General features: G+C 33.5%; 1 protein-coding gene across 1 annotated transcript; it reads right to left on the bottom strand.

Annotated features, from left to right (window-relative positions):
* Positions 1-8,633: 8,633 nt before the first annotated feature.
* LOC145111716 (putative isoaspartyl peptidase/L-asparaginase 2) lies at positions 8,634-10,321 on the bottom strand. Its single transcript, XM_079047985.1, has 4 exons — positions 10,054-10,321; positions 9,578-9,811; positions 9,365-9,451; positions 8,634-9,259 (listed from the first exon to the last, which is right to left on the bottom strand). Exons 1-4 carry the CDS (start codon positions 10,213-10,215, stop codon positions 8,774-8,776), a joined length of 969 nt encoding a protein of 322 aa, XP_078904111.1. The 5' UTR covers positions 10,216-10,321; the 3' UTR covers positions 8,634-8,773.
* Positions 10,322-20,904: the final 10,583 nt, after the last annotated feature.

Genomic DNA, 20,904 nt, shown 5'->3' with positions numbered 1-20,904 from the left:
TAATCCTTTAAACTCTACTTGTGAAAGTGTTTCCTCACAATCATTTTCATGAAGTAGAGAGAAACCTCTTACCTATTAGATTTTATGGTGTATGTGTTCCTATCCATGTGAATTCGTCACTTCCAACCACTATCATAGAGACAAGGTTTATTACAAATTCAAAATTTTATGGACTGAACTCGCTTAATCTCAATTTCTTGCCATTCGGCAGCACAAGGGCCTACCATTGCTTCCAAGTTATTGAGCGGCTCACCCATACTGATCAATGTACTTTCATTAATCAAGGTGCTTTGTCTTATGCAATCAAATGAGAACTCATAGAACTCACATGCATAGTCAACTTAAATGGAATGACACAGAAACAAGAATATGTCAACACGATAGGTTACAAACCTCCATTCGTGTGCTAGTGATAAACAATAGTTTTATTCTTGATTAGTTCTTGAAACTATTCAAGATCATTAAGATTCCCACTGACCTCTTGACATATAAGATTCTATGTCAAGGAACATTTCTCGACAAACAAACATTTAAGAGTTAGTGCGAATTCTTATCAAGAAAAACACTTCATACAGTTGGTCTTAGTTGGTCTTTGTTTTATCCAAAACATCACAACTTACCAATTTCAAATGTGCAAGACTCCCACTGACCTCTTCACATATAAGATTCTCTGTCAAGGAACATTTCTTGACAAACAAACATTCAAGAGATAGTGCGGATTCTTATCAAGAAAAACACTTCATACAATTGGTCTTAGTTGGTCTTTGTTTTATCCAAAACATCACAACTTACCAATTTCAAATGTGCAAGAGTAAGGAACTTTCTACTCCACATTTCATGAGGTGTTATAAAACTTACTTAGAATATGTTACTCAAGGTATAACTTGGAGGAACGAGAGTATAACTCTAAACACAATTTTGGAACGAAGTATGACTCATCCTTTTGATTTAACCATTTCAACAATTCCCGATACCTCTTCTTAGTCATGTGAATGCACTAAGATGTCCTTAGAGGACCAATTGTGATATGGTTCCATAATCATTAGGATGATCATAAAACACGATACTAAAGTACTTCTCCTTTCCTTTCAGTCTGGAGAAACTTTTATCTTTCTGCCTAATTGGTTCTTCTTATTCGTTCTGCTATACATTGAAACTTTTCTAAAGTGTCAGAATTATACTTAATCATATAAGGATAACCATATTTACCAAACTTTTAGTAAATTATGACGAATAGTCTTATCGTTCTTTGTGGTGGACCTGAACAGTTCACATCAATGTGTACTAGATCCTTCAGTCCTTCACTTGACTCACATCTACATGTGAACAAGGAATTTGTCTTAATTTCCCAAAGATGAAGGTTCTCATTCATCACACAATACAAGTCGCATGATTCCAAGTTTCTGTCCAATTGAAACTTGGGTGATGAGAATCTTTCCTTATTTGGTAAATTTTTTACACTACCACAAATGATATAACTAAGAATCAAATCCATTTACAACATTTCTAACAATATATAAACACCAATTTTCACAAATTCCATTGCAAGGAAACATAAAATAAGACAAAATCAAAAAACAATTCTTTATTTATAAAATGCGGAAAACTTGTCCTTACAATGCAAATTCATATGAAAACTATGTTTCTAAATATTCCTAAGCAATCTATCATAACTCCTAAGCAGCAGCTCAAAATTCTGATCATCGAACCATGCGATTGAAATCCATCTCTTCGCGATCAGACTCAACTTACTCTTTCTTTAAGCTTCCTTTCTTTTCTTCGATCCTACAAAACATCAAAATGAAATCTTATCACATCATGTATTAAGAATCTATAAATAGGAACTTAATAGGGTTAGATAGTGGACTTATCTGAAGTAGAGTCATTCAGTTTGACTTTACCATCCTTGTGATCCTTAAGGTAGATACGGCAGCTTCGCATCCAATGCCCTTTCTCTTGGTAATAGAAACAAACAGACTCTTTTAGAATGGTGCATGGGACTATCTCAGACTCAGCCTTTCTCTTTACCATTTGGTCAAACGGTTTGACCTTGGCCGATCCCTTTCCATTGGGAAGAGAAAACTTTTCTAGACTTCCAATGTTGCCATTGTCAATGTCCATGGAAGTTTGGGAGGTAGATCTTCCATTCAAATTTGCTTTACCAGTGCGCCAAATCATTGTTGATTCAGTAGCGATTAACAAATATGTTAGATCAATAAGGGTCACGTCGTGGTCTGTCATATAATAGTCTTTATGAACTCGCTATATGATTTAGGAAGTGATTGAAGAACCAAGTCAACAGCCAGCTTCCTCGAGAAAATGACACCCAAAATTCCCAGTCTGTCAACGTGCGACTTCATCTCCAAGACGTGAGCACATACAGACTTTCCATCTTGGTGTTTGCTTGCTAATAGGGCTTGAGTGACCTTGAACTTTTCAAGTCGACGAACACGTGGGTCAGGGAGAATTATTGGAGGAGGTGGAGGAAGAGAAGTTTCACCAAAGCCCGAAGAAGGGATTGATCTTTCACCTCGATCTTCACATGGAATATCATCTTCATGAGGAAAGCTTTTTCCAAAAGGATAAAGAAGACCATAGTTGTCAGAACTAGGCATCTACAAGGGAGAAATTCAAGTTAGTTGATTTAATCCTTAATATAACACCCAAATGAAATATTAAGGCTAGGACCTAATACAATAATTCACAATTCGGAAGAGGGATGCCGTAATCCAATTGTAACTTATTTGTCGGTAGGTAAATGACGAATTACCAATTCCACCACGAAAACGAAATTTTAAACGAATTAGGTTTTTAAATGAAACTCCTAGATCTTTTGAGATTCATTAACCTTTTCAATGGCATGTTTAATCTCGATTATGCCCTTCAAGTTTGTGACTGGGATACCGAGGATCACAAACAATGTGTGAATAACCATGCAAATTAGCTTGGTACTCTCGATGTCATTTATCACCTAATCAATGTGTCAGTTAACCACACACGCTCCATTGATCAACAATAATTTACGAGAAACCCATTGTTATCCTTTATTAGTCCAATATTAGTGTGCCGGTTAACCACACACCCTCCACTAAAGACCAATAAGGTGCAATGTGCAATTTCATGGGTTAGCATCAAATTCACATTTTCCTAAAGTAACTAAGATTGGGAATTATAAAAGGTTTACTTATTTTATAATTCATTATACTTGTAATGAGGATTTAGTGTCCTATCCTACCCGTTCGGCTAACGACCCTCCACTAGTCAATAGTGTGGTGGGTAAGAGTGAATACCCAAGGACGGTCATTTTACAGGTCGCTTCCTTAAACACCCTTATAGACCAGCTTCGTGAATGAGGCATACTAACGGTAAGACTGACCTTTTCTTATACATATATATATAACTAAACCTTTAATCTTATATAGTATAGGGTGTATTTTTAAACTTTTAAAATACTAAGGTTTAATCCTTTAATAAATTAAGCTTTTAATTTAATTAGATTTAAACCTATCTATGGATTTATAAATTGTCTTTTAATTAAACATTTAATTAATTTATTAATAAAATCCATGAGGATGTATTTTAAACTTTTCAAAATACTAGGGTTTTAATTTTAATTTTAAATTTCAAAAATTAAACTATTTAATTTAAGTTTAAAAATTAAAATAATTGATTTAATAATTATCTATTAATTAAATCAATTGAGGATTATCCATTAAATTAATCAAGATAATTTAACCTAATCCCAATCCCCTAATTTTCGAAAATAGGAGGGATAAAATTATCTTAATTAAACAATTAACAAGATAATTCCTAAATATTCGAAAATCACTAGACTTTGGGAGGAAGGCAAGGGCTTCATCCCTTGCCTTATTTTCGAAAAATTCTAAGGGTTGGGAAACCCTTAATTTTCGAAATTTGAGGCCAAAGGAAAGAGTTAAAACCCTAACCATAAAATCGAAAAACTAGGGTTCTAAAACCCTTATTTGCGAAAATTGCAAGGTCAAGGGTTTAATTGCCATAAACCCTAATTTTGTCAAGTTCAACCAATTGCATCAAATACAATAGAAAACAATTCCTAGGCTCTGATACCACTGAACCACTGATGGGTTTTGAGCAAAACATACAATCCTATGTGTGCATGCAACCCTAATTGAATTGGATCTATGTTTTCTCTAATTGAACATGCAACTTGAACACAAAAGAAGAAACCCTAGGTTCTATGTATTATAATCAAATTCACACAATAGGGATTAAAATACATACCTTGATTGTTATATTGTAATAACAATCTAAAAACCTTGCTTGAAAGACCTTTGGTAACAAGTGCCACAAGTGTCGCGCCTCTAATGGCTCACAAACAGAACCTAGCAACCAAGGATTACTATGGAGAGAGAGAATGGAAGTGGAAAATTTGGCTCTAAGCCTTTCTTGGAGTGCATGGGACGAAATCCAACCCTATAGGGGTTTATATAGGTGATAAGGAAGGTTTAGGACAAGGCAGGTGTATCTTAGATAACCCTAATCCCTTAACTTCCTCCTTAAGGCTTCCAAGGCACCCTTAGTGCCCAAGGAAACCCTAGGAGCATCTAGATTTCGTTCCCCCCCCCCCTCTAAGGGAGGTTCTATAATGCTCAATGCTCAACTATTGAACATTGTCACCTTTAGTCCCTGTAGTTTCAATTAGTTCCTTTAATCCTAAAATTAACTCCAAGTTAATTTCTGATTAAATATTAATTAAACTATATGATTACTAATTAATATATTATTCACATAATACATTAAGTAAATCATTTATTTTGATTTCAAATTAATTTATCAACCAAGTAATAAATTAATAAATCATTCTTCTCTCTCTAATAGTCATCCTATTCCATTGTCAGGTTTGAAGGCAACCCAAAAGGACATTGCTACTATCAATTCAACTTTATACCAATTATAGTTATGGGCTTAGACACCTAATCCAACAACTCTAACCATATACAACTACCCTTATGCCAATATAAACAACTATGGGTTATCAACAACTCTAGGACTATCATCAGTTTAAGGACTATCAGGAGTCTTGGAGTTATCAACAACTCGGTAAATACTTGTAACAACCATCAGCTACTAAGACTCAGCTAGTCTAGCATGCACCCTACTATGACATAGGTAATATAGTGAGAAAACTCACATGAATCGAAGAACCAAGAAATACATCAACACGCTCACTCCCTGCATTGACTGCTCCCGCGAACCGACTAGCACAAAACCAAGGTAGATCCTTAATCAATAACCCAAGTAATTCAATTTTGAACTAAAGTTAAACTAGTCAAAAAGTCAACGATCAACAGGTCAACGACCACCACATCGTGGCCAGCTAAGGACAAAACAATCGATCATCAAAGCACCACGACGACGTGGCAAGCCCTTGGCCACATCGTGGGATTTGGCAGAATGCCAAATTCTTCATTAAGTGCTTAATCCCTACATATGCTAGCCCAAAACTTTAGATCTACTTCTTTTTAATGACGTAATGGATAAAGTTTCCAACTTTATCCATTAGATTTCCATTCAAAGGCTAAATCTACAACCCTAAGTCCATTAAGTCCTTGATGAGGCTATAACTTGAGCACAAACACAAGATGCACCAAACATGGTCCTTTTTCGTATTCAACATAATTTTAATGACCTAGAAAAGCCGTTACAAGCTCTAGAGTTCTTCAAACTCCAAGAGCTTCCAAGGAAGGGACCAAAATCTTTCAAAACGACTCAAGCTTGCACCAGGAAGAACATAAGTCAAGATGAGAGTTGTATACCTTCAATCACTCAGAAATGTATAGAAGATAGTGGAGCCAAGTTCACTCCTTGATCCCTTGCACCAAGATGGACTTCTTATTTCCTCAAGCTTCACCTAAAATCCAAAGAATAAGTTGTAAATCAAGAAATCAAGCCTTCAATCTTGCATGGAGGATATGGTTTTGTTTGGAAGGGATGGAAGCTGAAGAGGATGCCCTAAACCTAGAGTTTAGGGGCTTAAATATGGAATAAACCCTAAAAGATCATGGGCTTGGACTGCAGCAGATACCACATCGTGGCAAACACCTAATACGCGATCCATGCATTTGACTTGCCATGTTGTGGTGCTCCTACACCACGTCGTGGCATAAGGTTTTTCCCAAAAATCTTACCTTGGCTTCCTCTAAGCCCTCAACTAATCCATTCTCGAAAATGGGTGGTACATTTACATAATGTTAGGGAACACGTTGTCATTGGTCAAGTGCGTGTGTGACATGTTCTATCTGCCCATCAGTTTGCTGATATATTTACAAAAGGACTTCTTATACAGTTATTTCTATACTTTTGGAACCGTTTACGCATTAGTGAACCCCCTGCTCAAACTGAGGGGGGCGTGTTAGCTTATAATTTATTTTTACATGATGTATAATGTAGGGTCCCTATTGTAAATACTATATACACGTTTGTACTATTTATAGAGATGGAATACACAAAAACCCTAACGAGTATTTTCACTATCAAACAGTATCCACACCCTTTATAAGGAATGCTTAGTTCTCATTCCCAACCGATGTTTTTTATTGAATCTAGATTTCGGTTCGGATCAGATCCATTTCAAATATTTGGTTTATGTGTGCACCTCTACACCCTACCCATCCATCCACCCACCCCACACCTACACACATATTCACACATTCACACCCATGCCAACACCAACAAGCCCATGATGACACTGACACTCACCCCACCCCTACACATATATTATAACATCCCCAATTTTACGGCCCGAAAATGACCTTTTCTTTATGCTTATTTTAAACATAGTATTCTTTATAGATGTAGAATTTTTCCCACAATAATAATGTGAGATAAAAGAATTTCCGAGGAAACGTTTTTCATTGATTATTTAAAAACTTTGGATGTCATAACTGATATAAGAAACATAAGCATAAACATAGCCATTACAGGCCTCACAACAACTTATTGTACTAATGGCCTAAACTCTTCCAATCTCTTAGTGGATTCAAACATCACTATCCATGTACTTCCATACCGCTACCTGCGATACAAAGAAATTGAGTGGGTCAGGCTGGGAAGCCTGGTGGGTACATAGGGTTTTCAGCTCATAATAATATAATTATTTTGTTTTAATTATATATCAAACAATTAACTCGATTACCCATTCCCGGTATTCTTATTATCTAATCCAAAAATATTGATCTCTAGGTACCTGTCCTAAGTATCATCGTAAGCGGCGGGTAGACAGTACTGTTTCAGGGATTCCTTAGCAGTATATGTCAATAAGGCAACCATGGGGGATAGAGTACATCTACACCTATAGGTTGCGAGTTTGCTAGTGTTTCACCAGACTATGTAGAAGAGTTTGTGGCTGTCATCTACACCCTGTAAGATGACTATATTGTTAATATAATAGTACTATAAAAGTTGTGGCCACTTATCATCATTTTTCATCTCTCATCGTACTATAAAAGTCTTGGCCTCTTATCATCAATTTTCATCTCTCATCACCCTTCACTACCCAATGTATTATAAGTATGAAAATACATATACAATTAAATCATATGAAAATCATGGCATATCATTTCATCTAACACATAATATTTAAAGTAAGTAATGTACTATTTCTTATACTTTTAAATTTTTTATTTAATAATATTTTTCTGAAATGGATTATAATAACGTATGTATCTATGTTCTAACTAATTTATTTGATACCAGCAGGTTAATGGTTGAGAATCGATGTTTATGATATTTTGAAATCTTTTATTTTTGAACGAAATCGTTTGAAAATTTTTTAAAATTGATTCTTGCAAAGATCAATGTAGCTCTAATTTAAACGATCTTCTTTTATCTTAAAATCCTGACTCCGCCCCAGAATTTAATTAATACCTATGATTATATTTTCCACTTCATATTACATGAAAGTTTTCTATGCTTTTTATCCCGTATTAATTTTAGATTATTAATTAAGTATTTTTTTCCATCGTTGTTAATAGAATGCTAGATTTGGGAGAAACATGATGAAAGAATCTTAGAAGAAGATTTTGTCCTTTTCTGCCTGAAGCAGAATCTTATAAGATACATTTGCTATTTTGTGGGAAAGCAAAGATCTTGAATGCATGTGCGACTGTGCGTATATTGTGGCATACTGGCATGAGGAAGAAAACAAAGAATCTTGAGCAAGATTCATTACTATTATTCCAAAACTACCCCTGTGATGGTTACACTTGCGGTGTAGAATAGAAGGACAGAAGTGGTACCATTAGTTAGGAGAGCTTTTGGGCACGGGAAAGGCCGATTCAGGACTACTTTGTCCATGTCTACTAGCTCTTTTTAAATACCAACAAAAAATACATATCAGACATTAGCTATGATCTACTCACATTCTTTTGTATAAATTAAGCACTTTTGGCCCCAAATCATATCAAATTAATAATGATAATGGTTTTCCAGTGTTCTTGCTAGCACTTAATGGTAGACCAAGTTCAGGATATGACAAGCTGGCGTATTTGATAAATAATGTATGTGTGTTAATTGTTATCTTATATGAACATTCAGATGATATATGCATGGTTTTGTTAGAATATATTAAACGATGGGTGAATAACATCTGATGATGAATAAATAGTTTTATAATGCACATTTTATTTGATTCCAAACTACACAGCATTATAATCCTTACAATGAATCCATGATTAAGAGTTAGGACACATAAACAATGTGTTTATGTGTCTAATTAATCATTACAATTAAATCAATCCCAAATCCCAACTTCCATGAACCCATTTTCACTAGCACATCCCCTAAACATCCCTACACAGTTAAACCCATATGCCACCTCACCGGTTTTGGACACCGCAATCAACCCTGCTTTCCCTTCATCTAACCTTTCCTTAATCACAAAGTCCACCGCCTCCTGCAACCGCAACCCTTTATACTCCATCACCGCCGCCACTTCACGGGCAAGAGTCCCCCGGATTATGGCCTCACCTTCCCCAGTGCACGAGACCCCACACAAGTCACATGCATAGGTCCCTGCGCCTATAAGTGGTGAGTCACCTATCCGGCCCATTCTCTTGTTTAGAAGCCCACCGGTTGATGTTGCAGCGGCGCACCGCCCTTGGCTGTCGACCACCACACAACCGACCGTCTCTGGTGCGTAGATGCTGATCGGAAGCCCGTTCATGTGTATTGGACTCTGTACTCCGGTTCCACATACTTTCGGTATCCTATAATCAAACTGTTTCGAAACCAAGAAACAAAAGATATTGAGATTGAAGATGTATTTTAGCACATTACCACGCTTTTTAATTCATTCAACGTAAACGAAAGGTAAGGTAATTACCACAATGGAATCAGCTTCTTTTGCTAATTTGAGCATTTCAACGTTGTCCTGGGTGATGAAGTAGTCGTTTTCCACCCGATCTACACCCTAAAAATGCAGAAAGTAAAATGTAAGTCATCGGAACACAATTACACAACTGTAATAAGATTTAGCACTTTATTAAGAGAAATTTTGGTGTAGAAATGGAGTTTATGAATGAAATTAGTGAGGTACCATTTGTTTGGCGAACTTCTCGGCGCCGGAAAAGGCGAGATAGGAATGTGGGGATTTGTCCATGACTAAGCGAGCTAAGGAGACGGGATTCTTCACGGTTGTGAGCCCTGAAACGGCGCCGCATCGTCTACCGGGACCATCCATGATACTGGCTTCCATTTCCACAGTACCATTCTCGGTCAATGCAGATCCACGGCCTGAATTGAACAGAGGATCCGTTTCCAATTCACGAACCTACATTAAATTCAATGAACCACTCGAATTCGTTATTACGTACGGACAAATAATCCAAAGAACCAAATGAAATCGATTCGACGTTAACCTAGATCTGAAAATTGCAAGTCTCAATTCTCAAACACATGGCATGCAAGACGAAATTGCGACTCCACAATCCACATGATTCTCGATAATGTATTGCAAATCATGAAAAATATTGACGGAGTGCATCATAGAGAGGAACGAAGAAGAAAGCTTACGACGAGTTCAACGACGTCAATGGCGGGAACAGAAGAACGAAGAGCAGCGATTCCGAGATTAAGGCAGCGTGTGAGAAGTTGCTTCGCCTGTTCTTGGCGTTCGGTCGGAAGGTTAGGATCAACGCCGGCGCCGCCGTGTACTGCTATTGCCCACCCAGCCATTATATCTCTCTTTGTAGATGTATATGTATCTCTTTGAAATGTTTTCAGAAAATTGTTGTTGCTTTGTGTAATCTTCAAATTAGGTTTAGCGTAATTAGAAAGGTGGCGGGATGGGGTATTTATAGGGGATTCCGGATTTCAAATTTACTTATTAAATCTGACTTTATGTTGACAGAATATATTTTAAGTTTTTAATCAATAAAATTTTATAAAATCAATAACAAATGTAATAACGTAACCTTAAAACGTATTAAATCCGGTTCAAAATTTTTGTAAGTTGTTAAGTTGGATTAAGCTTGATTAGCTGGAAGACACGATGGATGCTCACGTGTTAAATGCCAACGAAGCTTCTACTTTGATTCTTATCATGCTGAATGAGATTTGGTTCATGCTCCTACTTTATTAGGAATTAAATATGATATATTATAAATGTTTTATAATCTATCACTAAAGTTAATAAGGTAGTATTAATGTAGCGAGGAAATGTGATTACTTAAAATGGCAAATTCGTGTTTTATTGCTTGAAAACCGGCTTTTACACAAACTGAATTAATGATTATTAAAGGAAAAATGGATCGGTCAAAGTTGGGGTTTGATTGTCTCTATCTGACCAATGAGATTACCTTTATGTAATTTGGGGGTGTAGCTATTATTTGGAGTGCTACTTTAATTAAGTATTTTCTTTTTTATATCAATTAAATCCATTGTTGTGTCATCAAATCAATCGGGTTTATTTGTGGTGTGTCTTTGGACTTGGTTACATGTCCACTTTATGGAGTTGAAGAAAAAACAAGTTATCATCTTTTGTTAACTTGTGATTTAGCAAAATTGATGTTATCCACATTGGGAACCGGTATGCTTTGAATTCCTTCGACCCACCATGAGTTAAAGAAGTTATTTCCGTATTTAATCACATTAGGAGTTCACGACTACAATCAAAGGTGCTAAATGTAATTGTGATTTTACCTTATGATTTATCTGCTCGGAATATAGCGTGCTCAACAACCACCACACTTGCACAATGCAAAAATATTGAAGAGATTAAGTTAACACATGTCATTTGCAGAGCCGGTCCAATGTTTTTTACTACCCAGGGCGAGATAAGAATTTTATGCCCTTATATATAAAAAATTTACAAAATAAAAAATACAGTAAATTTTATAATCAAACATATAAGACAAACAAAAACCTACAAAAATCACCTAAACAATGTCTTCGCGTATTTTTTGATGGAAAACGGATCTTAATTTACAATAATCAATATTTTGTAAAATATCATTTGGATACTTAAAATTGCTAATCCATTCCACTGAGTCATGGTACTTTGGAGACAATAAAATTGCTAATCCATTCCATTGAATCATGGTACTTTGGAGATACGATATCAACCAACACATTATGAACATATCCATTCTTTTTTCGTACTCAATCATTTGAATAAATGTCCAAAGATTTTCACATTTGTATGCTTCATCCACAACATTTTCTACAAAATTTGTAACTCTATAAATAAACCAATTCCATCAATATCATGTTCTTCACCATTTTCAAGTTAGACTCAAGATTTAAACAAATTTTTTTTAATTCATTATCAACTAAAGAAACTAATTTGGAGCTATCAAACAAAAAACCAAACGTACATACAAAACATTATATTTGTTTGACTCCAATACTATTTACTATTTGAGTTTAACTCCAATACTATTTAATATTTCTTAAGCGTCATTAATAGCAAAGTGAATCCAAAAATAAAAAATAGTAAACAATTTTTAAAAACAACTGTCTAATAACAACATGATGAAATAAATTTATACCTTTCTAGAAACAAGAACACAAGGCAACATATTTTGAGCAAAGTCAGATACTCAGGTTTCAATGTAGACAGAAATCAGAAGTTCAATAAATCAGCCACCTGATTCACATCAAAGAAACAAGAAACAAAAAAAAAGTTTAGAAAGGTTGACGGCAGCAAATTTCGAGTTAAACAGAAAGTAAAATTGACATGAGAAGAACGGAAGTAGAGAACTAACCGAAATCTGCAAATCACTTGAAGAGAAATAAGAAATCAATCCTTTCGTTATCCAATTCCAAGTATTCAAAATAAATCAAAATCAGATATGCCTCCTGATTCTATCATTCACATCACAGAAAATAATCACTTAAGCAGATACAATGAAGAAACCCACAAATCAGATTCGAAATTAGAAACAAATTAAGAAAAAAATCAAAATTAGAAACAAACTAAGAAAAAACAAACTCACCCAATGGCCCAAATCAGTTGAACTGTTGAAGAGAAACCAGAAATCAGGAAAAATACAAATCCAACAGGTCCTTACAGCCTTACTTCTTTCTTTCGTATTCCTCTTGCTTCATGCAGGAAAAAATAGAACCCAATCAAGCAAGTGGGGAATCGGAATTGAGAACGAAAAAGTGAAAAAAAAACAGAACTTGATCGATTGAACTATTGAATGTAGCAACCAACAGGTTTAGGGAACTACAGATATTTAGAATGAGAAATTGAGAGTAATGAATAGAAATCTGACATCAAAGAGATGATATAGTTCAGGTTGTGATTACCGAATCGACAACATCAGGTTTCTAGGCACGAGAGGACGATTCGTTTTTCTATGCGCATTTGAATGCTCGGATACTCAATCGATGCGATTGGATGGTTGTTTGGCATGTGTCGTTCCCTTACTTTCTTACGTCCGAAGACATCAGATCACAAGATGGGCTAATAATTTTGGGCCACTATTATATATATTATAGACATATTTGGACTATTTTATGCCCCTAGATATTTGATGCCCTGGGCCTAAGCCCAAGTCGCCCATGTGTTGGGCCGGCCCTGGCCATTCGTATGAATAAAATAATAGAGCACCAATTGAAAATTTGATTTGGAATTTATGGTGCATCTTTCCTTTGTAATTCCCCTCTTATGTAAAGCATTGTTTTTGCTCGTTTAAGCTTTAGTGCTAGCTTATTGCTAATATCATTCATAAAAATTATATATATAGAGGTTTAGGTTCTATGGAAAACAAAAAATCCTAAAAAAACCCCTTAAAAATAAAAAAAAAATGCATAAAAAAAATACTTAAAGATCACAGAACTTTTTTTTGAATTTTTTATGAAAAATCGCAGCTTTTAGCATAAAATCGCTGAAATTTAAAAAAAAAACAAATTTAAAAAAAAATTGATTTTTTTTTTCAGCGATTTTATTAAAAAAGCTGCGATTTTTCTATAAAAAAAATTAAAAAAAAAAAGTTATGTGATCTCTAAGTATTTTTTTATGTATTTTTATGATTTTTAGGGTTTTTTTAGAGTTTTTTTGTTTTTTTTAAATAACCATTTCATATATATATATATATATATATATATATATATATATATAAGAACTGATTCATACACAACAATTTTATCCATACATAACAATTTATGCGTTAAAATGTTGTACTATACAACTCTATAAATAATAAAATTGTTGTGAATGTAAAAAATTATATATATATATATATATATATATATATATATATATATATATATAATCAATTTTTTATGGTTAGTTTTACCATATGCATCTTTATCTTCTTTAACACATCTTGAATCAATAGTCACAAATTATTCAAATATTATCTATTTTCAGTAGTAATAATAATAATAATAATAATAATAATAATAATAATAATAATAATAATAATAATAATATATTTTACAGCATGCTTAGATTACATTGGGTCTAACCTTATCCTCTCTAATAAATGAAAGTTTTTTTGCTACTTGTCACACTCTCATTCAATTTGCCAATTGTTATTTTGTGGTTATTTTGAATTAATTTTTTTTCCACATGTCATTTTATGAGTTTTTCTATTTTATTAAATTGCATATAATATTTTAATGTAATAATTGCAATAAATCATCTATAATAAATGAAGGTTTTTTTGCTACTTGTCACACTCTCATTCAATTTGTCAAATGTTATTTTGTGGTTATTTTGAATTAACTTTTTTCCACATGTCATTTTATGAGTTTTTCTATTTTATTAAATTGCACATAATATTTTAATGTAATAATTGCAATAAATGTAGTAATAAATGGATATTAATTTAATTAATAAACTTACCTTCTAATTTCAAAATTCCAAAAAAAAGCTCATTAGTTTCTTTTCTTTATTTAAATTATTTGTTTAAATTTAAAAGATAAAAAATATTTACATCATAATAATTCCTTATTTTTCTTATTTTCTTATAAATTCAAAGTTCTTAAATATTTTAACATTTATATTTAATTTTTTTTTAAAATTAACTCATGTAATACATGGGTATCACAACTAATACTCAATAAAAAAATAGTACCGTTATAGCCATTAACACGGTATCATCCTAACTAACATGTGAAATAATTGAATGATAAAATGAAGTTACGAAGTAACCGACAAACAAATATTTTAGATATATACATGCAAGGTGATAAGGATCCATGGTGGTGATTGGCTGGATGATGAGTTAGAAAAGGATTTATTATTATTATTATTATATATTTATATTAGATTCAGATTAGAGTGCAAAGTGTTTAATATGCATTGCGGACGGAATGAGTCTTACCTTATACTTTGAAAGGACTACACACACCCCATTTTGAATTCAAATTCTCATATGGAGATGCCACGAATGCAAAACGAACCATCATCTCTACATCATCGGCCTTTCAAGATACGATGAGACATAAGTCTACACTTAAACAAAATACAAAATTGTTTTTCATTGATATGTAAAAGACAATAAATATCATTAACATAGGTAATAGTAACCCGACAAAATTGCAAAAATGGTCCTTGTGTATGCATTTTTTTTGGGTTTTGGTCCAAACCACGAGTTTTTTGGATTGATGGTCCTTTTGAGCTAGTTTGCTTGCAGTTTTAGTCCCTGTCCAAACTAAAATGACTATTATACCCTTAGTGAATTTAGTTTTCATTTTTCTTTTACTTTTTAAAATTGTTATTATTAATAAATATAAAAGTGGGCCCACTTATCTCTCTCTCTCTCTCTCTCTCTATATATATATATATATATATATATATATATATATATATATATATATATATATATATATATATACTCATCTCTTAAAATACCGACCCCTTTTGCTGCTTCATATTCGACTTACACTCGACGGGAATGACACAAGGGAGGAAGGAGGAGTTGGTGGTGATCGAAATCAGTGGCTGGCGATGGTTGGAGTCCTCACAGTGGCAGCGACCAAGGTGGGAGCGGGTGGTTCGCTAAAGACTTTACGAATCGCTAGGAGGGAAGCCGATCTTCGGCCACCCCTATGGTTTAATCTCCAATCGGCAGCCACAGACAAAAGAAGCAAAGCAGTTTCAGTGAGGTGACTAGGCAGTGGTTTAAGGAAGAACTTTCAAGGCCGGTGATCTTCTTAGTCTCATTTAACTCGTCGCCGACGACTTCATATGCAGGGAAGAGGAGTAGCAGAAACGACGATCGCTTTCGCCGCCATTAATGGTGAGAGGGGTTGTTTTTGTCCTGTAACACAAGCGATGAAGGAGGAGGGGTTCTTCACCTTCGTGGGTTAGTTGAACAATCGAAGGTGATGGCTGGAACAGGGCAACAGTGATGGTGAGGGGCTGAAGATGGTGGTGGCAATAAGGCTGCTCCGGTGCTCTTCTCTGCTACATTCATTTTTTGTTGTCGGCTGTGGATGTGGGGTAGCGCTCGAAGTGATCGTAGGGTGTTTGGGGTGATTAATCAACAGGAAAGAAAATAAGGGAGGAAGGGAGCTGCAGAGGTGGTGGCAGTTTGTCTTATAGTGGCGATTTGCAACGGAGTGGAGGAGGAGGCGATCCCGCCATCTGATGTGGTAAGGGAGGTTGCTCCGGCAACTCCCTCGTGGTTCTTCTTTCTGTTCCGGTGGCACACCCATAGAGGGGAAGCAACAACAGCAAAAGGGGGTGTTTAGGTGTGTGTGTGAGAGAGAGAGAGAAAGAGAGAGAGAGATAAGTGGGCCCAAATTAGTTATTTATTTTCTTTTTCCTTTAAATTAAATATAAAAAATATACCAGAAATGGCATTTTAGTCTTTTCAGTTTTTTGAGGGACCAAAATTACAAGCAAACTAGCTCAAAAGGACCATCAATCCAAAAAACTCGTGGTTTGGACCAAAACCCCAAAAAAATGCATACCATAATGACCATTTTTTCAATTTTGTCTAGTAACCCTCATTTGATGGCATAATGTTGATCGTTTGGTATAAAACGGTATAAAATAGAATATAGCAAGGTTGGAATCATATATATTTCAACCTTGAGGTGGTTTGTCTTTCAAAAGAATGTTTAGAAAGACAATTTGTTTAAGAAAATATAAGGTTAAAAGAATAATCAATAGGATGTCTACTTAAGGAACATCATAAATTAAATTAAATATACATGTGACACGCCTAACTATTTTAAAAATTAACAACTTAAATTTAGAGAAAACGACATAAAAGGGTAATATAGTTTTTATTATGTACATGTTAAGTCTTTATCATTTTTTATATATATATAAAATAAGTCGTTGAACTTATTGTTTTTGTACACATTTAATATTTAAAACTGACCACTCCATGATAAGTTCTCAGTTGGTCCTAAACTTCTTTTTTTTTTTTTTGCAAAATAAGTCTTTTTTGTTTTTGTACACATATAGCCTTACCAAACACAACACATACTGGTATTTTTTTTAGTTCCACTTAACTATTATTTTGACTATTTAATTGCTTTTTTTTCGAATCATAAAAGATTTGCTTTGTAACTCTCGCCGTACTCGATTCTCCGGTAGTTGTCGCCGCCGATGACATCTCCAACTAAGAGTATTTTGGAATTAACAAACTTCTTCATGATCATGGTGTCCTTATCATCAATGTGGTTCATCAGAATGAGGTGATCTATATGAAACTGGTTGAAGAACTTAAGATTAGAGTTGCAGCAAGGCAACGACGCAGACCCATACCCCCCAGCATTCTACGGGAATGGAATATTGAAGATGAACAATGACCATCAATCTTCCAAAAAGAATGGATTATTCCAGCAGAATAAAATAAAATACAATGAAAAAAATATATGTAATTGTATATTCTGGTAGAATGATTTATATATTGTATTTATTTGTTATTAATAAGTGTACATTCTCATAGAATAGTATATAAATTTTTTTCTTTTCTAAGAATGTAATGAAATTTTTTTAAACTTTTATCCAAAATTTTGTTATTTTTCAAGAAGTTCATTAAATCAAAATATATATTATGTCAGAATGTATATATTCTTGTATGGTTCAATCATAGTTGTTATTTTTCAATATATTGATAAACATATTCCGTCGGAATTTCCAAATTAGGAGAATAATCATCCATACAATCAGATTTTTAAAATTAATAGAATCTATTTTCCCTTAAAATATGCAATTTTCCTTAAAATATGCAAATTTCCTTTATAAAATTTATATTAATTGACTAAAATACCTTTCTAGTTAAATTAGATGATATTTTTCAATTATATTTAATTAAATAATATGTAATAATCACTTTCTTAAAATAAATAAAATTGATTGATCCACATTTATGCATACAATAACACAATAATTACTTTGAATAGAATAACCTAGGCCTATATATATATATATATATATATATATATATATATATATATATATATATATATATATATATATATATATATATATATATATATATATATATATATATATATATATAGCATATGAGATAATCTCAAAGATCATTATATAGATGGATTAAATCACGCATAAGATGCAATAAAAAGCAAGCATAACGAGCATGTGCCATTGTCTTTTATCTTAAAAGCAAGGCAAACATGATAGCGTGATGTATTTCCTTTCCCAAAGACAATACACAGAGAAAATAAACTACCATAATATGTAGGTCTAAATGATAATTTAGCTCTAAAAACAACCATGACACTATTGTTGATGTTACTCGTTAGGGTTAGGTTAATATCCATTAGGATTTAAGTTAGGCCAAAAGCTTATTTTGTATTTTATTTATACGAGGTTAAATCTTTATTATGATGAAGCAATATAAAAGCATTCTATAATATAACATGGTATCAGAATCGTTGTCTCGCACTCCATTGGCTCAACATATATCAGTTTATCGGTTTATCCTCATTGAGCCTCCGACTTTAAGGAGGCGTGTTAGTGATGTGATACAATCCAATAAATGTTTATATGTGTTGGAGTAGGAATGAGCATACGACCTGTTAGACCGCATCGAATCTGAAAAAGAAAAACCGATATCGGACCCGAACCGAACCGGATATTCATATTAGTGGGCCGGTTTTCGGGTTTTGTTTTTCCCACTAATCAGGTTTCGGGTTTTGACCAGACCGTACCCGGAATACGGGATTTAACCCGGACTGGAACGGAAAACATTTTCACCTTAAGTTTTTTTTATAAATATCACCAACAAATATTTATTACTAATTTAATCATATATTTATGACGTTTCCAAATATAAATAAATGAATTTTAAGGATCTAAGTCACTGTTGTTATCGTCCTCTAATGATTATAAAAACCAAATAAAAATGTTGTTATCGTCCTCTAATGATTATAAAAACCAAATAAGAATTTTTCAGGTGAATATGAACTAAGTGACTCCAGGGCATGAGGCAAAGCCTCATGTTTGCAGCGGGGGATTAGTCGGTGCGCGAAAGCTGGCCCGGAAACCCTCGTTAGGGAAGTTCCCTTTCCAATATATATATATATATATATATATATATATATATATATATATATATATATATATATATATATATATATATATATATATATATATATATATATATATATATATATATAAAAGTAATTGATTATAATAATACTTTATTTTTTTTCACCAAAATATATTGTATTTGTTTTGAAGAACACAACATAAAATTTATTACATTTATTTTATTTCATTACGATACATTGAGTAACATATAATTTTACGAGATATCTATTTACAAAAAAAATCAGATTGATATAATGCAAACAATCTGATTTTATGAATTTTTTTAATAGAATTGTGCAAACAGCAAAGATACGAAATTACGAATGACGGATGTTACGTAGTAAGATTATAATTTGAAATAATATACTCGAGACCAGAGAGTAACATGACAAACAATATTCGAAACCGTAAACAACAAATATGCGAAACCCATAACCGAAACCGTAAACAACGCTGCCAAACTCTAATTCGGTCCAAAACCTGAAAACCAGTTTAGTACCCGGAACTAGATCGGACCGAACCTAGACCCGATACACCCAAAAATGGTCCAGTTTTCGGGTAAGGTAATTCACGATTTTTGGTCTTCGTTTTCGGTCTTCGGGTCGGTCCGGTTCGGGTTTGACCCGTTGCTCATCCTTATGTTGGAGAGATGATCTTGGGATCCACATTTTGTCACATGGTATCAGAGCTCTAGATTAAAACTCTACTGACGACCACAACCCGCAGCCGCTGCCTTCCACGTCCCGACTTCTAATAATCGTCAGATTTGCCCTCATTATGCTCAATATTTTTCTCTTTCTTAACGTTAATTTGGTTGACATATGGAAGTAAATGAAAATACTTAAGTGGTGTTTCTTTTTAACTTAATGAGCTTAATATGGACAACACTTTAATATGTTGGGATATATATAAGCGCTTCTTTTTTACTTTATTGATAAATAATCTTAGCTCAAAAAGAAGAGAGGGGAGGGTTTACAAACACCTTTTGACAAGCCTTTGCTATGAGTAGACTTCAAATATGCATTTTTCCACAATTGCCCTCGTCTTCAATATCAAATCACGTTCGAGTAAATCGGATTTCAATCTCCTAATGATATCCCGATTATATCTCTAACTTTCATTCCTCTTCTTCCTCCCCAAAATCAAGATTCCATCATTATATATTTCAAGCTGGTCTACATTTGCATCATGACAAATACAATCAATATCATCTTCTGCGGTTTTTTCTTGTATCTCCAAAAATTGGCAATTTCGCTTTCTTCCTCTTGTCAATGAAGTTTTAATTTGATTTTTTTTTTCAATCGACGTAAATAACTTTATGTGTATGATATGCTATTGATTAGAATCATAAAACTCAAAAGAATATGATTACCAATGAATTAAAAAAAAATGTATACTATAATAAACAAAATTTGACTACCTTTTGGCCCGTCCTACAATTTCTTTTGTGACTCCGGTATCCTTTCACCACTTTAGATCCTCATGAATTCAAAGAAAGTATTATGGACATGTGTGGTGGCGGATGAGTATTCTTTTGATCTTATGTTTTGAACTGCATATTGTCCATACCGGTAAAAAACAAAGTGTGTTGTTATATTTTGTTATTTTCCTTAATGGTATATTATATAAAAAATATTATATTAATTTTATGCAAAGTGTTAAAAAACTTGTAGGTAGTTTTTTTTATAATTATTTTGATATAATATAAATAATGTAACACAATTATTCATTCACACCGGTTTATATGATAGATTGTGGTTAGACATTGTTTTAGAGTATGAACCAAGATAGTCTAGCTCATACGAAAACCAATCGCACCAAACACCATAACCAACATGTTCCGTCACATCATAGCATCTCTCCAAGACCCATCACATAAACTTTTCTCATGC

The sequence above is a fragment of the Lactuca virosa genome, chromosome 1 (assembly GCF_052849685.1).
Source record: "Lactuca virosa cultivar CGN04683 chromosome 1, Lactuca_virosa_CGN04683_v6, whole genome shotgun sequence".
NCBI classification, from domain to species: Eukaryota; Viridiplantae; Streptophyta; class Magnoliopsida; order Asterales; family Asteraceae; genus Lactuca; species Lactuca virosa.
Note: the sequence above shows the minus strand (reverse complement) of the source record. Positions and strands in the feature narration are given on the sequence as shown.